The sequence below is a fragment of the Nothobranchius furzeri genome, chromosome 2 (genome assembly GCF_043380555.1).
Source record: "Nothobranchius furzeri strain GRZ-AD chromosome 2, NfurGRZ-RIMD1, whole genome shotgun sequence".
Lineage (NCBI taxonomy): Eukaryota > Metazoa > Chordata > Actinopteri > Cyprinodontiformes > Nothobranchiidae > Nothobranchius > Nothobranchius furzeri.
The window spans coordinates 46,334,641-46,356,710 of record NC_091742.1 but is presented as its reverse complement, the minus strand read 5'-3'; the positions used below and the strand labels follow the sequence as shown (position 1 = coordinate 46,356,710).

Below are 22,070 nucleotides of genomic sequence, written 5' to 3'. Positions count from 1 at the left end.
TATGTATGTGTATATATATATATATATATATATATATATATATATATATGTATGTATATATATATATATATATATATATATATATATATGTGTGTGTGTGTGTGTGTGTGTGTGTGTGTGTGTGGGCCTGTCATATTCAGGTATCAATTTACGAATATGTTCACTGATGTAGCCGTTTGCATGGTGTAAAAACTACAACTCCCATACTGCTTGGTTGTTGATGACGTAAGAAGGGCATTTCTCTCAGTAACCTTTCCTGTCTGTCTGGTGGTGCGTTTGCGCCTCCTGTCTTGAAAAGGAGGAGAAGGATAGTTTACTTTTCAGAGTTCAAGGTTTGGTTTCGGTGTTCGTCTGGAGTAAAGGGTTTTGCTGAGGCAGAAAGCTCCCTTTTCACAGAGCCAACATGCTGAACATGTGGAAAGTTAGGGAGTTGGTTGACAAAGCGTGAGTATCTCCTGGAACGTGTTTAAGTTATTTAGTGGTATTTTTGCCTGTAGTGTACCTGTTTGAAAGAGACACGTACTCAGAACTTTGACGTCACTCCAACAAGTTAGCTAGCCTAAAAGCTAATGGCCAGTTAGCTAACTTTTGCGAACATCGTTAATCATAATTACGCGTGGTTACACGTACTTTTTACTTAACTTTGTGCTTGTCTGCCATGACATATTGGAGGTTATGATAAGACTAGGCGTGTTGTTTTGAACTTAAGTTTCTCCGACTCCGCTATCTAACCCGGTCAGCTAACCAGCTAATTATGTAGTTTTTAAGTATAGCCAGCTAAGCTAGTTTGACAGCTTCTCGTCTGATGGAAAGTTAAGGAATAAACGTTTATCTCGTCTGGCCATTTTAGCCTTAGCAGTCTGGAAATGTACATTAGGCATTAAAACGAGGAGTCTGCATACTTTGTTTTGCTATAGACACTTGTTAAACCTATCGTACAGTAGCTAAACTTATATGGTAGTCGTTTATTATAAAGTTACGACACTACTGGTTTATGTCGTAGCCAAGTGGCTGTATCATGACATTGTTAATAAGTTGAACTAACAAAAGCAACAAATACCCGAAACCTTCCATGTGCTCAACAAGATATCCAGGAAAGTTAGCTTTAATATGACTGATGAAATTGTTACTGACGTGTTATTGTCATTTTTATTAGCTCATTTATTGTCAGTTTATCGCGTGGTAAATATCATCGCACTATGCTATAGAGCATTAGAGCCATGATGAGTGATAGTGGAGTGAATGATCCGTTTTCCGCTTTTATTGCTGTGGTTCTCATGGTTGGGTTAGGGGCCTCCCCGAGGGACATAAAGCACCAAATTGGCAGTTTTGAGAATATCGTCATTCGTTCTTTTGTAACTTAAAACATTAGATTTTATCTCTAAAGGTAAAAAAAGGGCCATAATGACCCTTTTTGTTACTTTTAGAGATAAAACTAGTTATTTAAATATTATGTTGGTTATATAATCTGTTTTTGTTGTAATCTTGCCTTGGCTTCTAAGGAATATTTTGGCAAGCCAGTCCCGAGTGTCTACTACTGTTATTATGTGGCATTGAGAAACAATGTGCTAATGGCTATTTTCCTTAAGTTAAAATGGTAATAATCGTTTAAAATAATCCAGTCAAGAAAGTTGTAAGAATGAGTCAAACTATGTGGGAAATGCAGCGTTAGTCCTTGGTGTGATTTTTGGTGATCTGATGGAGGTATCACATAGGTTAGCAATCTGGTGGCCAGTAATTTACTACATGAGCTATTCTTCAATCTCACACTGAAATTGGCTGATACTTTGTTCTGTTTTGGACCGTAGATTACTTTCAGCTGCTGACTGAACAAGAGCATGCTGTGCAGCACTGTACTCTGCTCCAGGGTATTGCACAACTTTCCCTCGCTTCAAAGGTTTAGTGGCTAATTTTGTCGACCCAGACAATAGAATGTTATTGAGTCTACTCATGGCTTTGGTTCTTTTGAAAACGATCTTCTCCCGACTCCGAGAGCATGACCTTTTTGATATTTAAAATCTGTCAGTAATAGAAAAGAAAGGGGCATATGTTCTGTTTGTTTTTTTGTTTTTGCATGATTTACATTCTGTTCTGTCTTCCTGTTGTAGGATGGTTGTTTAGCATGTTTACTTGCTTTGTCTGTCTGAAAACACTCCATAACATCTTTAATCAGACGCTATGTTCTACTGTTACTGTAGAACAAATGCACTGGTGTTAAAATGCAATATTTCTTTGTGTGAATATTGTCACATGAAAGATAAAATGACCTGAAGCTCACAAGTAACAGCAGTGGAAATGCTCTGACACAGCGGAAATTTGTGTGACAGTGTGTCATAGTGGGAGTATCAGAACTTCCGTTTGAGCTTATTGATAGCTAAAACTGCAGCATATTCATCAGTGAAGAGATAAACCTGTTGCATCACTGCGTAGTGTCCTGCTGTGGCGTTCTGTCGGTCCTTCAACGGCCATTTTAAGTTTCACAAATGGCTCAAAACGACTGATTCTAGTGCTGCATAAAGAATATTACCATCAGAATTGGAATCAAATCAGAGTTTCACGACCATCTGTGACTAGTTACCCTGCTCCTTCTGTAGTAATATAGGATAAATAACAAAGGGTGTTAAACTTTCTTAGCATGTTTGCCACAAGTCCTATTGTTTCATCTTACCAAAGAGTTGCTTGTTAGGGTGATGAGTAGGAATATAACTATAGGTGTCTTCCTGCCTGCATGTTTTATGTTTTCCTGCAACGGCACACCTTATTTGGATCAATGGAAGAATGGAAAGCTTCTGAAGAACTCGAGGACCTGCTGCAGAGGTGATGCAGTCACAAAGTCGAGCGTGTCGGGCTTCCATTATGCCAGCTGTAGAACAAATCTGTGCTGTTGACATCTGTGTTTCACTGCGTATGTGGCATTTGTGAAGCACACATGAGAAGGTTTGAGTTTCAGATTCCTTGTTCGCCTCACCTCAGATAAAGTTGTGATCGAGTTTCATGAATAAGGACTTGCAGAATGACATTCTGGTTTTTCCTTACGCATCTGAAGTTGTGTAAGAAACTTGTTTTAAGTTAATGAGTTGTGACTCACAAAACATCTGAGCACACACAGGCCTTTGCAGGTAAATATACGGATCACTGTGATGCAAATACTGTAGAAATCCGCTTGAAAACCAGTTTAACCAGTTACAGCTGAATATGCTGGTGAACTGGACTTCTTTGGTTTCTTGAATTTGCCTTCATTTGAACCCTTTTGGATTACTGATGAATAGGCGACTCAAGTCACTTTTGTAAATGAGGAATGCTTTAAATTGGGATTCAGAATAATTTCTGGAACAGCGATTCTATCAAGTAATGTAAACAGTGTACTAATACTATGTAAATCCACCTTATTTGTATTTCTTTCACATGTTGAATATTTTTTAATGTTTAGTCTAAATGTTCGAAGTAAACATTTGATCTCACATTTCCGTTACTTAGAGCCCTGCACGGGCCTAAAATCTGAGCCCGTGTCCGGCCCAAGGGGGTGGAGCCCCAGCCCGACCCGGCCCGAAAAGGTTTTCAGGATTCTCTGGCCCGACCCGAGCCCGACTTTTTTTTTAACCAACTAAATGAAAACAAAGTGTGTCAATACTGACCAATGTGTTAAAATACGTGCAGGATCCGATCAATTTGTTTTTCCCTCGTTTACCGTCATGGAGATAACAGCGCACTGTCTCTGGTGGTAATCAAGTTAAATTTTATCTCTTTCCAACAATTTTCACAAGAAAACAAGACAGTTAAAAGCAGGGCTTGTGTTGACCGGATAGTTCCCGTATTTGACCGTTTATTTTGACGGAGAAAGAATAGAAAGAATTACCCCGACGCATGCAGACAAACTGACATTTTCTTCGTTTCGCACATCGCAGATGTAGCTAAATCACTCAAGAAAAGATTCCCATCTGAACATCTGAGCTGGACACTGCTCAGCGCAGCTCGCTGTCAGCACATATGTGCACAGCGAGCTGAAGTTGTGGAGATTGGCTTGGAGCGCATCGCAGAACCAGAGCGCATGCGGGAAGGTTCCTCCCACTGAAGCGAGTGTTTTCCAAACCCGGTCTCTCAGAGAGACTTGTCACTTAGAAAATGTTCCCTGATTATGAAACTTTGGCTGAATTGTGCTTGTTCCTGTCTCCAATGTGGCGACACATCCAGGAGCCGTCTGAGGAGAATCCCAGAATCTCACATCCTCTTCAGCTCAGAAAGCTCCTATGATTACGCACAAGCATGACGCGTCAACCCGGTCTCACAGTAAGACCGGGTTGGACCTGTTCAGGTTTACGCAGACAATCTTTACATTTAGAATTGGCATACAGGTGTAAAATTAATGCAGTAAAATATAACGCTTTTTATTTAAATATCCATTCATTATTTTACAAACACAGAGAGCCGCATCAGATTCAGATCAGCAGGAAGATTCCTCTGACTGAATTCAGTCGGAGGAATCTTCCTGCATGCGCTCTGGTTCTGCCAGTGTTGGGAGTAATGTGGTACAAAAGTAATTAATTACTGTAATGCATTGCTTTTTGCTGTAATGTGGTAATGTAAGGCATTACAGGGAAAAAAATGGTAATATTTACTTGGTACAATTGTCAGTAACGCGGTAATTACAATGCATTTTTAAACCCAGAATCAAGATGTGTTCCTTAAAAATTCAAATTGCGGGAAACCCGAAGAAAGATCCAGTATCTGCATATATTACGTCATTTATGGACTCAGCTTTGCGGGCAGAGAGGACGCAGCGGTAACGGCTCAAATACTCCAGCTGCGTCCCGCACGCGGCCGCTGCAACATTCACAAAATCACTCCACTAAAACAAAATAATTCACTTGCGATCGTTCATATCAGCGCATGTTCTCTGGTATTTTGTGCTTTTCTGACATACTTTGCCTCATCTGAGTTAATCTGGGCCCCGGTGATTTCAACTCATTACTGCTGGAGCGCCGCGCATGTGAAGATCCCTTTGGCTGATTAGTTAGAAAGTAGGAAGTCTAGGAAACTGTTTTTTCTGGAAGACGGAGAAAACATGCAGCATGCAGGAAGGTTAGAGAGAGAGAGGGCAGGAAATTATTCAAATAAAATCAAGAAAACAAAACAAAGTGCTTGAAAAGAAAAAAAGTAGGTAGATTTATCCCCAATACACATTTTTACCAGTAAAAATCAATAATATATGAGCATTTATACATGTAATAGAATCAGATCACCCCAGAAGTCAGTCCCACATCCAGGGCCGTATCAAGGCATTTGGGGACCAAGGCAAATGTAGGCTTGGAGCCCCCACCACCTTACTCCCTGCTCAGTTAATATAAGATGGCAGCGTGCTGAGAGTACAGATTGTTGTTGCTTTTATTTAATAAACAATCATTTTAAAACACTGTTATTATATCTGACTGTTTTTAACAGCAGTCCTAGCTCAGACACCACATCACCTTCCACATATATGTCATGAGCTCACTGAGCGTCACATTACCAGATTCATACTGAAGTTGTTTTGGTGAAAGTAACTTAAAGTAATGCAAAAGTAGTGTAATGCCTTACATTTTAAAATCAGTAATATTGTAATGTAATGAATTACTTTAAAATGAGGGTAACAAGTAATAAATAATGCATTACAGTTTTGAAGTAACTTGCCCAACACTGGGTTCTGCGACGCGCTCCAAGCCCCTCTCCACATCTTCAGCTCGCTGTGTGCCTTATGTAGTACACGCGCTGACAGCGAGCTGCGCTGAGCAGTGTACAGCTCAGGTGTTCAGATGGGAATCTTTTCTTGAGTGATTTAGCTACATCTGCGATGTGCGTAGAATAAAGTGTCAGTTCGTCTGCATGCGTCGGGGTAATTCTTTCTATTCTTTCTACGTCAAAATAAACGGTCAAATACGGGAACTGTCCGGTCAACACAAGCCCTGCTTTTAACTGTTCTGTTTTCTTGTGAAAATTGTTGCAAAGAGATAAAATTAAACTTGATTAACACCAGAGCCAGGCGCACTGCGCCGTTATCTCCGTCACTGTAAATGAGGGAAAAACAAAATGATCGGATCCTTTTCTGACCTTCCCCACCTACAAAGTTTAATTACAACAATCAAACGTGACAGAGCCTGGATTTGTATTCTGAACAGTCTAAACATGTTTTAAAAAGAAACATCTGACAAAAGTGGCACCTGCTTAGTAAAACCACCAACAGGGTGAAAAATATCAGAATATTGTAGGCAGAGACGGGCTACAACTTCTGGATCCACTTTATATAAATCATTTTATTGATTATCGTCTTGTGAACGATAACTTTGACGTACACGAGCGACCGGTACTGGCTGCTGTCACCTGTTGTGAGCAGCGCTCTGCTGTCTGAGGGTAGGCCCCGCCCACAACGCCGTGGCTGCTGTGGCTCCCAGTGTTTTCTTTACTGTTGGAAACGGGTAATAATGGCTCTTTGACGGGAACAGGTTGCCGACCCCTGGTTTAAGTGTTTCAATTTTTTTTTTTTATTATGAATTTGATTAAAAATAAAGGCACCCGGCCCGGCCCGTGTCTGAGGTAATTACACAGTCGTTGGCCCGAAGCCCGGCCCGAGGGCCTAGGGCTTCAGTGCAAGGCTCTATCCTTCATTTTTCACTAAAGTGTTTATGGACATAGTTGTTTTTACCACAAGCCCTTGTAAAACGGTCATTTTAGAACTAATTCTCTGTTAACCTCAATGGAGCACAGTGATCTACAGTTTAGGTGGAGTTTTTTCCTTTTTGGTTCCTTAGTGTCGGCAAAAGAGAGCTCGCCCACGTCTGGCAAAACCAGCTTTTCTTATTACCATTGCAAGTTTCATTAATGTGTTTTTATGCGGGGTCCAGATTTGCATGTCGGTTTAGCCCCATAACAAACGCTTCCTATTGTAGTTGTATCTTTATAAGGGAACTGAAGCATGGGCGTGGCTGCTGTGGAGGAACCATTCTTTCATTATTTTTCAGGGGGTTGGTTTCAGTTGTCCAAATGTCCTGAAATGCATAAATCCCATAGGATTACTGAATTTGAACAGTGAAGATGTTTTTGATTGAATCCACAGGACCAATGTTGTGATGAACTATTCAGAGGTGGAGTCTAAAGTTAGAGAAGCCACCAACGATGATCCCTGGGGACCTTCGGGACAGCTGATGACTGAAATTGCAAGGTAAGAAAACAAAGTGTGTCCTGCCGAAAAATTTCCAAGGGTTTGTAAATGACTGCAAACAGCTGTAACACTCCTCAGAAATGATTTTCTTGCTGCGTTTTCACATTTGTTTTCATCTTTGTTCACAATATAAGGGGCAGCAGTAGCTCAACAGGATGAGTGGGTTGTCCAGTAATCGGAAGGTTGCAGGCTCCGGACAGAGAATTCTGCTGTTGTGTCCTTGGGCAAGACACGTAACCCACCTTGCCTGCTGGTGGTGGTCGGCGGGACCAGTGGCGCCTGTCAGGGCAGGGCAGCTGTGGCTACATCGTAGCTCATCCCCACCAGTGTATGAATGAGTGTGTGAATGGATGAATGATACACTGTAGTGTAAAGCACTTTGGAGTCCTTACTCTGAGAGGCGCTATACAAGTGCGGGTCATTTATCATTTATCATCCTCTTTTGAACATGTTGGTCTCCTGAAAACAGTCTAATTACTGGAGTCATTTTACCTCAGCAGCAGTTTTATTATTTTTAAGCCAGTCATTTAAAAATCTCTAACACTGTAAGTTTAGTTTGACCCAACAAAGACATGAAGTAATTTAGCTGATGATGTGTTTGCTGTGAGTTGTACAGAAATGTTTTGTATTGAGTCAGAAAGCTTCATATTCATTCTCTGCATAGTAAGCCCTAAGACACGCCCATCTACTTCCAGTCCATGGGTCCCCAAAAAAAGGGGAGCCAATACGTTATTTTCTGATCCCGTTTGATATGTGCCATGGATTTCACATCTGATGTCCGTGAATTTTAAAGGCACAGTTTGATACCAATAAAGCGCTTATTTACAGCAAGCGGCGAAAGTTCCTTTATGTTTTGTGTGAAAACTCGTAGAGGACTCCAAATGCTCGTCTCGCCAAACTTGCGTCATCAAACCAGTCAAGAATAAGAAAGATGGCAGACATAGTGGAAACACAGTTATTCATTTAAACTGAAGTACAGCATATGTGTGATTCAGGTCGTAAGGCAGGCCTATTCAAGTTCGGGCCTTGGGGGCCGGTATCCAGCACGTTTTAGTGGTTTCTCTGCTCCAACACACTTAATTCAGTGATTGAGTCACCTGTGCAGCAGCTCATCAGGCTCTGCAGAACCCTGTTAGTCACCTGCTTGTTGAAATCAAATGTGTTGAAGCAGGGTTACAACTAAAACGTGCTGGAAGGCCTGGAATTGAATAAGCCCTGTCGTAAGGCAAAGCGGACTGGAAATGAACTTATTTTTTACTTTGGTCAGGTGACCCGTGGCGACCCGAAGGGTAAAAGACTTAAGCTCTTTGTTCGGCACTACACCCATAGAGCCTAGTTTATTAAAATACTTAATTAGTTTAAAAGTAGATTGATGGTTTTACTCTACTTTCACCTGTTTGGTATAACTACTGACAGTTTTCCTTTAAATTTCCATATTAATTATAAAAGTTGACACTTTTACAGGCTCATGGTTGTGCAGACCATGCTCTCTGGTACTGCTGTGTGTTGTTGGCTGTCTGGCTGAATTTGTATGAGCTGGAAACCTGTGTGTGGGTGTTGGTGTTGTTATGAAGCCTAAATAGGCTGAAGAGTGTCAGAAACATGCGTTGGGTTTATTTTTCTGATCTGTTCATCGTGAACGGCCTTGACCAGGCGTGGGTGGGCCCTGTTGTTCAGTTCCTTTGTAAGTGAGACGGCTTTCCTGCTCCATGTTTTTCATTTCCGGTGAATGTGTGTATAAACAGGTGCACCTTCATGTATGAGCAGTTCCCAGAGGTGATGAACATGCTGTGGGCCCGCATGCTGAGGGACAACAAGAAGAACTGGAGGAGAGTCTACAAGGTCTGTTAAACGTTTGCTCATTGGTGACATGGGGCTTAAACACTGTTGTAACGAAGGCTAAAACGGTCCAGGAGCATTGAGTCTAGTTGGAGGAAGAAGAACCAATCTACTGGTATTTTGTTTTAACTGCTGCTGGGCTTCTGTTTTACAGTCGTTGTTGTTGTTGGCCCATCTAATCAGAAATGGATCAGAGAGAGTTGTAACCAGCGCCAGAGAACATCTGTATGACCTGAGATCTTTGGAAAGTTACCACTTTGTAGGTATGTGTCTGTTTGATGGTTGTTTTTACTACCCAAAAAGATGAAATATTTCATTAAACTTAGAACTGAGCTTGCATGATAGGGCTTTAAAGGGGCATTATGGAAGTTTGACAGCCAAAACATGTATAGAAATAATAAATGTCTTCTTCATACATTCTCCTGCAATGCCCTGGTCCTGTAGAATGAGCCCTGGCATTTTTACTGTGATTGCCGGTTTTCCTGTAAAATCACAGAAAAAGAGAGATGCTCGGGTCGAGCAGGCTGCTTCATGCACGTTCACGCTCAGGCATAGCCCGTAGCATTTGCTATCCGTAGCTTTAGCAGCAGAGAGAGAGGCAGTGCCACTTTGTCGCTGTTCCTAACGCCTAGTGACAAACCAGGGGTGGACCTTTAAAGCGCCCGAGCGCCAATGGCGCTAAATTTTCTCGTCGGGCGGTAAATACTTGACGACTTACCGCCCGGGTGGCGCCCAAGCCTTATTTGTCATTTACACACCGGCTTTCACCTACATCATGGCCGCGCCCTGTAGGAAGCCTCCGTTTTCGTTTCGCGCCCGTGAACCTGCACGCCTCTAGCCACGTACTGCACTTGTACGATTCGTGCACGTACTGCACGATTCTAGCAGCAAAATGCTTTAAAACTGGTGAGGAGAAGCGAGACAGTTCGAAACGGTATGAAGCAGAGAAGCGTGTGCGTAGGTGGAATGATTCTTGGCGGTTTAAAGAAGACGGGAGGCGCAGAGAATGGCCGTTTTTGAGTTGAGCAGAGCCTCGCCTGGAAAACAGACGAGAGCAGACGGAAGCAGCAGGGGGAGTGGCCGAAAGCCGGCGTTTACGCCGGGGACACACCGTCCGCGGAAGCGCCGAGAAGCGAATCGCTCACGAAATTCGGCCGCTGCTCGCCTGCTCCTCAGTTCAGATCAGGCGCGCCCCATTCGAGGCGCGCCTCGGCTCAGCTGTAGTTTTTCTTTCAACTACTTGGTGTCCTCCATTTCCTCTGCCTTATCTCAGCTCTCTTTTCCTGTGTGTGTGTGTGTGTGTGTGTGTGTGTGTGTGTGTGTGTGTGTGTGTGTGTGTGTGTGTGTGTGTGTGTGTGTGTGTGTGTGTGTGTGTGTGTGTGTGTGTGTGTGTGTGTGTGTGTGTGTGTGTGTGTGTGTGTGTGTGTGTGTGTGTGTGTGTGTGTGTGTGTGTGTGTGTGTGTGTGTGTGTGTGTGTGTGTGTGTGTGTGAGAGAGAGAGAGAGAGAGAGTTGTTTCTGCCAGTTGAATCTCTTGGACTTCCCTGCATGTGTAGCTCGAAGGTGACGGTGGCTGAAGATATCCTGTTAGAGTTCACACTTGTTCAATTTTAATTCTGGTGCCTGTTAGCAGCTGAAACACATCCTCACGTGCTTGTGGATATCATATGTTGTATATGAAGACATGACTGTAATAATAAGTAAAGGTTATCAGCTGTAGCTTCAGTGTGCTCATAGGAAACGTGACAAAAGAACACAAAACACATTTCTCTTTATGGCCTATATAGTCATCATCATCAGCATAACATGATTTACAGAATACATGTGATCAACTAACATTTCATGTTCTACCACCAGATGTTTGGATCAAAATATGAACCAATCCGATCTTAGATCAGGTGAGAGCCAGGCGTTTCCCATCATCCTCTAGGTTTTGCAGCCGAGGGAGAGCAACTGCAGCGCCTTGCTCCAAAATCTGCGGCCGCCTTGATCTCACGAGGTTATCGTTGCCTACGTATGCATGACGTCAGAGCAAGTCGGCGTCAATTCGGACACAAATCTAACCGGCATGCACCGCTCGCCAATCACTGCTGGTCTAATCTGCACAGAACTGGCTTATCTCGAACACAGTCAATGGCTCGAATACAGCAAAGCGGAGTTGGTGATGTACTGCGTTGTATGCCGGAAGTATGCGACGACAAAATCGAGTTTAGTTGAGGGAACAAACAAATTCAAACTTGAATACGTTATTATGTTTGTGAATGTGTACAAAATGAAGGTTTATTACATTTAAAACGGTTCAGTTGTTATTTTGACTCGTTTTGGCAGCTGGCCAGCGGGGCCGGTAGATATTCAGAGTTACCGGCCCCGCTGGCCGGTTGGTTTTGAAGTTAATGTCCACCCCTGCAAACCTAGCTACATTTCTGAGGACCCTTAGCTACTTTCTGTAGAACTTTCTTCTAGATTTTTCCTGCAAGTTAGCAACAAAATAGCCATTTTCGCTCCGAACCGTTTTTTGAACGTTGTTTCAGCTGTCATCAAGGATATAAATGTGACAGATGAAAAGTATATAACAGGCGCTTTAGCTCACCTAGTAAGACGTCGGACTCTTGTGCAGAAGACCTGGGTTTGATTCTGGATGTGAACATAATTTATTTAGAGTTTATTTTTTACATTAATGGTATATTTTTTTACAGTAAGATGCCCAAATTTTTATTTGAGACTCGCTGAACGGCATTGAATTCATAGATAAAAAAGATGTGGGTTCAACTTTCATTTTGGAACAATTTTTCAAGCAAGGGAAGGGAATGATCTGAGCATGCAGGAGGACTGACCCATCATAAACCTTTGTCGGCTGTGCTGAAGAGAAAGGTACAGAACCACATTATTTCATTAATTAGCTGCGTGTTCTCCTGTCCTCCGGGCCCCACACACACACGCACGCACGCGCACACACACACACTGTCATCAAGGATATGTGTGTGTGTGTGTGTACACACACACACACACACACAAGGGACTGTCTCAGCTGTTATTTTCGTTAAGGAGTGTGCACATACAGCATGCGCGCCTACCATTGAAGCTGCCGTTACACTTTTGGCCTGAGGGGGCAATCACGAGCATAAAAATTCAAAACTCCATAAAGTCCCTTTAATGTTCACTAGTTTTATTCTGGGCTGTAATAAATAAAGTGCTGAGATGTGCCTAACACACATTCTCTGGCCTAAGTCTGCTTTCATTCTGTTCAAGTTTCTGACACAAACACTCGGTCCAAGATGTTGACTCATGTTGTTTAACTCCGCTCATTGTGAATTTATTTCATTAGTCATGGTTTTCTTATGCTGTCAATCTCTGTTGCTAGATGAGAATGGGAAGGATCAAGGTATAAATGTGCGTCAGAAGGTGAAGGAGCTTGTGGACTTTGTTCAGGATGACGACAGGCTCAGAGAAGAAAGGAAAAAGGCTAAAAAGAACAAAGATAAATACGTTGGTGTTTCCTCCAACACCATGGGATATCGGGGCTACTGTAAGTAATATTTAACAAGCGTGTCTGTGTTCAAAATAGTTTTACATTCCTGCACAGTAATTACTCCACTGCTTGTGAATGTGTTGTCAATGTTCTTAAAAAGGGCAAAACTGAAACTGTTGCCCGAATCACCAGTCTGACTTTCATTCATTCCCCCTCATCAGCTGGGGACCGGTACGACTCAAGCGAAAGTCGAGGAAAGTGGGATGATGACTGGGACAAGAGTAAAGGTCCTTTCCCTTTCAGCGAGAAGTTGGGCGAGATCAGCGACAAAATTGGCAGCACCATCGATGACACCATAAACAGGTTCAGGAAGAAGGACAGAGATGATTCACCCGACCGATTCAGGTAGGATGTTATTTGGTGACTGTAGTGGTACGTCCCTGTTTTAAATGAAACAAGCTTAAGGATACGAGTCTGAATTCTGCCTGAATAACTGACAATTATTAGGACGGCCTCTGTCAGTGTGCCCCAGGGCAGCTGTGGCTACAGTGTAGCTCATCACCATCAGTGTGTGTGTGTGTGTGTGTGTGTGTGTGTGTGTGTGTGTGTGTGTGTGTGTGTGTGTGTGTGTGTGTGTGTGTGTGTGTGTGTGTGTGTGTGTGTGTGTGTGTGTGTGTGTGTGTGTGTGTGTGTGTGTGTGTGTGTGTGTGTGTGTGTGTGTGTGTGTGTGTGTGTGTGTGTGTGAGAGAGAGAGAGAGAGTGTATGAATGATACACTGTAGTGTAAAGCGCTTTAGAGATCTAGGACTCTAAAGGCACTATACAAGTGTGGGTCATTTATCATGTTTAGGATTAACTGATTTATTTATTTATATATATTTGATCATTTTCGCTCTCCAGCGGTCACTGAGAAGCATAAAACATATCAGCCTTGAAGATGACTTTTCACCCGAGCATCTAAGACAGCGGTTCTCGATAGGCAGCCATGACCCCCCACCCCGGTCCGGACCTCTGGCTTCTGGGTCTTCTTGTTGAGTGGCCCTTGGACCATTACAATTGAGGACCCCTGGTCTAAGACGTCTGGCCACAGATCAGATGAAACGACAGCAAGTCGATCATCAAGATGTGGCCTCAGAACACATATGGACACCCGTATGCTTAGACATAATGTTCATGGACACCATCGGATTCAGATTGTGGGACCATTCCTTCCAACCACACCTATCCAGGTATCCGTTATATCCCACGTGAGCGTTAATGTCCTCCAGCTGAAGAGAGGGAGTCACCAGGAGTGATCTCCAGCAAGCCCCTCAAGGACTCGAAAGGCATGTGTTGTCTAACCTGTTGTATGGTGCACAAGCGATATCAGGACCTGTTCCACTACACGTAGGCAAAGGGAGACATTCCAAGTGCAGACAGCCAGCTTCTGTAGGCCACTAAGGTCGCTTAAGAGCCGGCTAAACAGCCAATCTCACATTAGCTATGTTTTCCGTGTCGGAACTTCAGTCTAAACTCTGGGACAAGGAAATTGACTGGGAGATGCAATGTCCCGGTCCTTTCAGCTCCATTCAACTTCGGCATTTTCAGGACTTTGCACAAACGTCGGCGTATCGCGACTGCTTCGGCAGTGCGTGACGTCGGCATCAAAAAGCATCCACAATAACATTAACAGTCTTTCTGTCAACGTGTGTCATAATTTAATCCATTCAGAGGACGAGAGTAGTTGTGTCATGTAAAATGTGGTGTTTAATGACCATAAGAAGCTCAGTGTTTTACGGCGCTCTGAGACAACAAAGCCGCTTGAATTATGTCATTGTGAGGGAATTCTTCCATGCTTTCCAGTGTTTGGAGTTTATTGTATTTTCTGGACTATGTCGCTCCGGAGTAGTGGCAGCAGCCATTAACTGTATAATGAAGAAGAAAAAAACATATATAAGTCGCATTTTGGGGAAAATTTTTATTTTTCTTACAAAACCTGAGACCAAGCGTTTCACATTGCAAGACGAGTACCGGTAACAATAACAGAATAAACAACGCGGGCACAGCAGCGCGCCATGGTCTCCAGCAGAGGATGGTGGTGTTAGAAACCCTCCCAGCGGGCGGGGAGAGCTCGTTCCTGGTCCGGAGCCGGCCCGCAGCAGCAGCGCGGTACAGCCTACATAATTTGGTATACAAGTCGCTCCGGAGTATAAGTTGCAGGACCGGCCAGACTATGAAAACAAGTGTGACATATAGTCCAGAAAATACGGTAGTAACGGCTTATTTTCTTTTGCTGCCATTCTGCTTCGCATGTAACTCTTCCTATCTTACCAATGCCCGTTCTTCTAAACGGCGTCTGCTGATGTGATTTCCTGCTGAGTTACAACCAATCGGCATGAGTTAACTAGAAGTTTCGCCCAGCTACTCCACTAGGTCATTATGAGTACCTACCCCTGATTGGCTGGCTCGGCCAAGTGGAGACACGCATGTCGGGAAGTTCCTGCAAATTTACCCTGAAGTTCCTGTGGTGGAAACACACCCACTGCTTTCGACCCCTTTGGCTCCTCCGAGTGGTGAGCCCATGGGAAGGGGGATTAGCGGGTTTGGGCTGTGCCCGGCCAGGCTCTAGGGTGCAGGTCTGGCCGACAGGAACCTCGTCAACGTGCCCCGATGACCCGCATCCGGTTGAGGGAACACCGTTTCCATTGGCATTAATTACCATAAGAGGGTTTTCGGCTGCTCATCGTCTGATCCCTCAACCGCAGGCCATGAACATTTAAAAGAGTAAAAGTCCAACTCTGGATACAATAACTGATTCATTATTCGCTCAGAGACTTTGCTCAGGTCAGCTTAGCTAGTTTTGATCACATTTAAATAGATGTCTAATCACCAAGAACTTCAGCATCCGAGTTTAAAAGTGTTGAGAACACTTGGTCATCACTTTTCTGTCAACAATTCAGCCTCCGTGAGTGACACCAAACCCCTGAAAATCACCAGACTCATAAAACAGAACCAAAATGGGGAAGACCTGTTGTGTAATCGACCGCATACGCAGACTCAGCAAAAATTTGGGGCCACCTCATTTTCAGCTGCTGGAACAGCTTCAGAACTAAGCCCCTGCTTAACCTGGTAAATGTCATTTACTCTACAGCGACAACGAGGAGGACCGCGATCGTTCGTCTTACAATGGAAAAGCCAAGAAAGAGTTCAAAGATGATGAGGAGACTGTTACAACCAAGAGTGTGCAGATCGTCCAAGCAACGGAGACAACAGCCACGCGGAAGAAAGGAGCACCGTCCAAAAAAGTGGACCTGGGGGCTGCAGCTCACTACACAGGAGACCAGAGCCCAGACACCCCCGTCAAACCGGTAGAAGAGCTTAGCTGGTATTGATCGGTGTTCCTGTGTTTGTTCTGATATGTGATTCACCGTTTGTTTGTAAACCTAGAGCCAGCCAGCAGCAGCAGCCCCTCTGCCTGTGAGTACGGGCCTAGCTGACCTGCTAATGGTGGACACCACCCCTACCCAACCTGCTGCCTCAGGTATAATCCAGTAAGACTTTTCTTGTCAGCCATCTCACCACTGGGGTTGGAACCATTAGAGGTTTTGGTGGTAAAATACAATTAGTCTGGGAAATCATCCTGGATTCACAATTACCGCAGTTATTTTACGTGAATTGATGTCACAACTGCTTTAACGTGTATAGATCACACACACACACACACACACACACACACACACACACACACACACACACACACACTTTCTATGAAGGCTTTGAACCCCAGAAGATATCGATTGCTGTTTTTCTCAGATGCTGCTTAGAAATATTTATTAGAAAAATGATTTATAAAATAAAAGTATGTTATTAAGCTTTACAAACACCCTTAGGTCTGCCTATTCTGGTGTAAAAGGAGAAGTTTTAACGGCGGTGAATAGCCAAACCGGTTCATCGTTGCAACTCTACTCACCACTAGCTGCATGAGGACTTTTTGTGAGATCAGTTGCCAAACTGGGACTTTTGGGATGAAACTTTTAGTCGCTGCTGATTTTGTTTAAAACCAACAAAACAAATAAATCTAGTAGTGATCTGGATCGACTGAGTTGGGTCTGATGATAGCCGGCTGCTGATGTTAGGGGACAGCAGGGGGAGGGAGTAGACAGATATAAACTAACTACAGCAGATGTTTTTTGGAAGAGTCCCTTGAGTGGTGAGAGTGGGAGCACTGAACAGATGTTTGGCCTATCCGCATGTTCACTGCTGCAACCCCTCCCGTCTGTCCTGCACTTCCAACATTTCAGGAATGCTAACAATTCCAAAGCGACACCTGGAACTTACCTGTTTGAAAACCTGACTGTTTTGTTTCTGAACGCAGGCCTCATCGGTGGGTTCGCTGACTTCGCCTCGTCAGCTGGACTCTCCTCGGGATCCGGTATGTTCCAGATCATTTTTTTGTTAGCGTGTATGCTGTCTTGTAGCTGTACTGCTAGAATATTCAGAAGGATCCAGGGTGGGGGGGCCCTGACCATATGGAGCCTGCTACCTGCTCTGCATAATAAGAACAGACACACATCAGCTCCTGTTATGGATGACAAGGAGACAAGGACAGAAGATGGTGGTGGGGGTGGAGGAGCTCTGAGACAACACGCTGGGTCAGTTCGGTGACATTTAAGATGCAGCGCCAGTGGTCACTGAGGATTTCCCAGATGAAGCTAAACTTGGCTCAGAAAGTTGGACCTTTAGTTGGTCTTTGTATAATACATTTGTATCTAGGTGATGATACTGACATCCATTTCCTTTATCGTGTGGCAGCAGCTGCAGCTTCCAGCCCCAACGGAGACTTTGGTGAATGGAATGCCTTTCCTGGAGGTCAGATGCCGTCGTCTGCTCCGAGTCCTGCCACCAGTGGAAATGAGTTTTTCGGAGCCATGACAGCAGCTTCTCCTACTGCCTTAGCCCCGGTTCCAGCTCCAGCCTCGGGTCCCGCCTCAGCAGACCTGTTTGACCTGATGGGGCCAACTCCGTCCATCACCTCCTCTCAGAGCCTCAACTTCAGCATGAGCAGCACACAGAGTGTGAGCACCACGGTCATTCCCCAGTCCATGTCACAGGTATGCCTGACTGCATGCCAGCGTCCGTTTTTAATAATTAATTTGGATGATATAATGTATAACTTCTGTAGATCATTCGTCCAAACTGTCTCAGGGAAGACAGCAGGCATGTTGCCTTAGAGGTTTACACACTGGAAGTAAAAATATTAGATGCGTTGAACCTTCCCGCATTGTTAAGGGGGTCAGAGGGACCTCTGATGTGAGGGGTGCATCACTTCACCCCTACCAGGGGATAAACTTAAAACTCTGTTTACCCACCCCTGTCCTGGCGGGGTCACCTGATAGGAGAGTGGAAGGGTTAAACAACTGCTTTAGGGAGTAGAGTGGTTCGTCCCTAACCCCAAAACTCCACTATCTCCCCTCCGCTCCGGCACGAACTCCGCAGCAAAGTCGGTCCCGTTGTAGTCAATCAGAGCTGTTCCACTACTGCGCCGCCCGCCATTCCACCATCCAGAAAAAAATAGGATCGGTTCTATTTTTGCCGGACGCCGGAGCACCTCCGCAGTCAATGGACAGAAATCACAAACGCCCAACAGGAAAGGGAGCAAGCACAACTTCCGTTTTTCACAATAAATCGATAAACAAAAGGCGTTTTTTGTTTCATATGCACAGGTTTAACAACTTTTAACAACTATCAATGGCGGCTGAACTTTAAATGCACAAAAGTAAGCCATAAATACCGTTTCCACTATCAAAGTAGTCACACTTTGTTGATCCAAACACTGCTGATCTCTCAACACACATGATGGGCAGATTAAACAGTTCATGCCGATGCTTCTCCCACACGAGTGTTTGGATCTAACGTCCGCGTTTATTGCTCGGACTGTATCGCAAGGTCTCGAAAATCCCGCGCATGCCTGTTTGCGCACCTCAGGTCTCCGCACCGGAGCGGAGCCGTTGTAGAGCGGGTATAGTATAATTTGAGTTTGGAAGCGAGCAGCAGCGGAAAGCCGGGGGCAGAGCGGAGATAGTGGAATTTTGGGGTAAGACTCGACACGCTCCGTGTTCACAGCTTGTACTTGTGTTTGAAACCCTTTAAAGACCAAGTTCACTGACAAACTGTTACTTGTTCTTGTTGAACTACGATCGATCACTCAGAGCTTTTCATGCAGGCTGAATGTGAAATCCATCTTCTAGCCCCGGGGCGACGGTGGCTACAGTGTAGCTCATCACTACCAGTGTGTGAGTGATTCACAGTAAGGTGCTAGACACGTGCAGGCCATTTATCATTTAAGACTGAGCCTCCAGCTCCGTGGATCTGGTTAGATCCAGTTTATTAGTCAACAAACCAGAAGTGAGCCACCTGTTTAGAAGAACAGGGTGCTACCAAAGTCCACCTGTCATTAAAACGTAAAACACCAAAGTCACGCTAAAAACAGCTGATCTCCAAAGGCCCCATGTTGGTATTGGTCACAAATACACAGGAAACGATTAGTGTGCCTGAACTCAAAGCTGCTTCAGGAGATGCTGGGAAACAGCATCCGGGCTGCCTCACCTTTCAGACCTCTTCATGGAAAGGCTCCACGTAGTTTTGGATCCTAAACTCCCCAGTCACATAGCAGCCGATCATCGACGCAACGGTAAAAACAAACGAGTCTGTCCACGTTGAAACGGCCGGTTTACACTAGAAGCTTTAGAGGAGCTGGATTGTGTTGCTGACCGGTGTTTAAACATGGAAACCATTTCTGATTCTGAACGGCTTCATTATCATGTCAAATAGAAAATGACTCTGAATGACATCATGTGTCAGCAGATGTGTGTGATTGAAAGATGGAAGTTCACATTCAGCTCCTGTGGAGAACACCCACTGCCACTGAGGCATGATGGGATTGAGACGTGAGGTTAAAGAAACGCTACACGCTTGCACGTGTCGACTGTATTTCCATGCTAAAAGGTTCTTGGCCTCCTTAGAAAAAGGTGTTGTGTTTTGCTGAAATGACACCAGCCCTGCCTGTTTCATCCACTTCCTTCAGCAGGTTCCTCTGACGGGTGAAGTAGGTCACGCTGAGGGTTTGATGCCTTTAATTCCAGAACATCTACAACGTTCTGTTCTGTGTTCTCAGTGTTTGACGTTGTGTCGCGATGCTGTGTACTTTATTGAGCGATGACATGAATTGTCTAATTTGACATGCATCCGACTTTTCTCAGCCCATTCTAAACATCGGGGTTCCTATGCAGCCACAGTCGGTTCAGCAGGCAGCGGCCTCCCAAAGCTCCGGAGCCAAAGCATCTCTCCCGTCCACCTGGTCGGATCACACCGTGAACATCAGCCTGGACTTTCTGGTCCCAGGCGTGCAGCCTCCCAAGCCCAGCCAGCCGAGCCTCAACACCCTCCAGCAAGGTGGGCCTGCAGGGTTTCTGGTGGTCGGGTATCTTTCACTTTAACCTGTTAACTCATTTGTTTGGATTTCCAGGCCATCCGGTGCCTGCCAACATGCTCTCCCAGGGATTTTCCAGTATGAATCTTGGACCTACCAACATCAGACCACCTGCGAATGCGATGATGCATCCTGCTGCTGGAATGGGCATGGCTCCTAACCAGGCCATGATGGGGATGGGCATGAACATGGGGATGCCACAAGGGGGTATGACCATGGGAATGCCTGGTGCCATGGGGATGGGAATGGGGATGAACCCTGGAATGGTCCAGCAGCCCAAACATGACGCCTTTGCTGACTTTGGCAACTTTGGAAAATGATGAAACAGAAAATGTAATCAGAAGTGGTGGCAGCCTCTCGCCGTCCATAGTTGATGGATCATCATGAGCTCCAAACAAAGAGTACTTGAATAACATCCACGATGGTCTCACCAACACCCTGCAACCTCCCTGTTGTTTTAAATGATGTAGTCATGTGGATTTAAATGAATGTGTGTTGACTGAACCAATGATGCGTGTGCTGTGGAAGGGTGGCTGGACGTACTCTGGTGTTTGCCGGGCTGGGGCGGGGAGAAGAAAGTGCCACCGAGGGAAACTAAACGGGGATTTGCTTTATAACCTCAATCAAGGTAACTTCTACAGGTAGCTGGATAATTGCTGTTGAGAATACATACATCTGTATAACACCATCATCCATTTTAACTAGCTAGTGCACGCTGAAGATTCATTTACGTCTCTATGTCCCCCCCCCCCCATCTTTCTCTGACATGTAAATAGACATTCTGAGCCCTTGTAATACGTTGTGAGGTTCCTGTGAGAGGCAGCAGAAGTGTTTTACTACACAGACCAAACTGATGAGTCCAGATCTAAGAGCATGCTGTTCCATCTCATTCTCTTTGTGCACGAGTGTGAACTGTCCAGGTGCAGCGCTGACGCGGCACACGGAGCGGTTATCTGCTGTCAAACTGGTTGATTCATGCAAGGAATTCCTCCTTCAGCTAAACGAATCGTGGGCCTTTCTTTTTTAGGATATATCTATATTTTATGGAGATGATTATAGTCGGCGTGCATCCTAGTGAGATCAGTTAAAGCTCATACAGGGATCACGTTACAGCAGAGTGCCTAAAATCTCTCACTGACCTGAAGGCAGCTCAGGTCCGTCGTAGCCGTGTGTGCTGCCTGCAGACATCACATGCATGTGACTGTGCTGTTTATCCCAAGCACCTGTTTTCTTCCCGAGCGGTTCAAGCCCGTGGCGACACCTCAGGTTTGATCTGTGACTGTTATAAAGTTCACACGTGTTCAATGTTGCATCTTCTCTGTGCCTTCCATCCTCACTGGTGCTGCACACTTGTATGGTTGTCACAGCAACCATCAGTGCAGAACACCGTTACCATCTGGGTGGTGCTGGCTGGATGAAGATGTACTGATGGTTGTTGGCCCGTGATGACTGGAGCCCTCCTCAGCTGCGCTCCAGAGGTTTGTGGTTCAAGTGCCTGCTGACGACTGCTTCCCACCCCTTCTAATGAGTGATTGATAATCAGAACTGAATCGTAGCGGCCTGACATTTTTTTGTACGTTTGAGATGAATAACTGACGAGAGGAGGACTGGACTTCCCTCAGGGCTGCAGGCTGAGCACAGCAACACATAGCAGCCTTGCATTGATGTCTGAAGCATTGAAATGACCAAAATCTCTTTGCTGTTTCTTCTTCTTCTAATGTATATCAGTAGAAATGTTTTTTTACTTTAAATCATTCTGCTCCTTTTTTAAAACCAACGGGATTGTTACTGAACACTAGCGTAAGGAACCCCTTTAGAACCTTCTTTACGTTCTTCCCGCTCTGATTTGATTTCCACAACCAGACTCCTCGTGGACAGCATTAAACAGTTGATTTAAACGTGTTAATGATGTGTGTTATTTGGTGTGCTGTGTCATTAGCCTCATTCAGAACTGCTTCCAGCAGCAAAACCGATGCGCTTGGCTCTGAAATTGCATTTTACTTAATGTGACTTTAACTTTGTTGCTTGGTGGGAATAAAGCCAAGTGCATCGGGAGACTTATTCCCAAGCAGGCTACAGCACAGGTAGCCTAAACGACCAATGAG

General features: G+C 44.7%; 1 protein-coding gene across 2 annotated transcripts; it reads left to right on the top strand.

The window, feature by feature from the left end:
- The first annotated feature begins 277 nt into the window (after nucleotides 1-277).
- Nucleotides 278-20,506, top strand: clint1a (clathrin interactor 1a). 2 transcript variants are annotated; one of them, XM_015975900.3, is made up of 12 exons: nucleotides 278-444; nucleotides 7,088-7,192; nucleotides 8,938-9,034; nucleotides 9,186-9,294; nucleotides 12,391-12,555; nucleotides 12,720-12,903; nucleotides 15,628-15,844; nucleotides 15,924-16,017; nucleotides 16,852-16,908; nucleotides 17,292-17,587; nucleotides 19,736-19,928; nucleotides 20,002-20,506. In XM_015975900.3, exons 1-12 carry the CDS (start codon nucleotides 404-406, stop codon nucleotides 20,283-20,285), a joined length of 1,842 nt encoding a protein of 613 aa, XP_015831386.3. In that variant the 5' UTR covers nucleotides 278-403; the 3' UTR covers nucleotides 20,286-20,506. The 2 variants fall into 2 exon arrangements, with proteins under 2 accessions (XP_015831386.3, XP_015831385.3); XM_015975899.3 differs by having other exon boundaries at nucleotides 279-444; nucleotides 17,289-17,587.
- The last annotated feature ends 1,564 nt before the right edge of the window (nucleotides 20,507-22,070 follow it).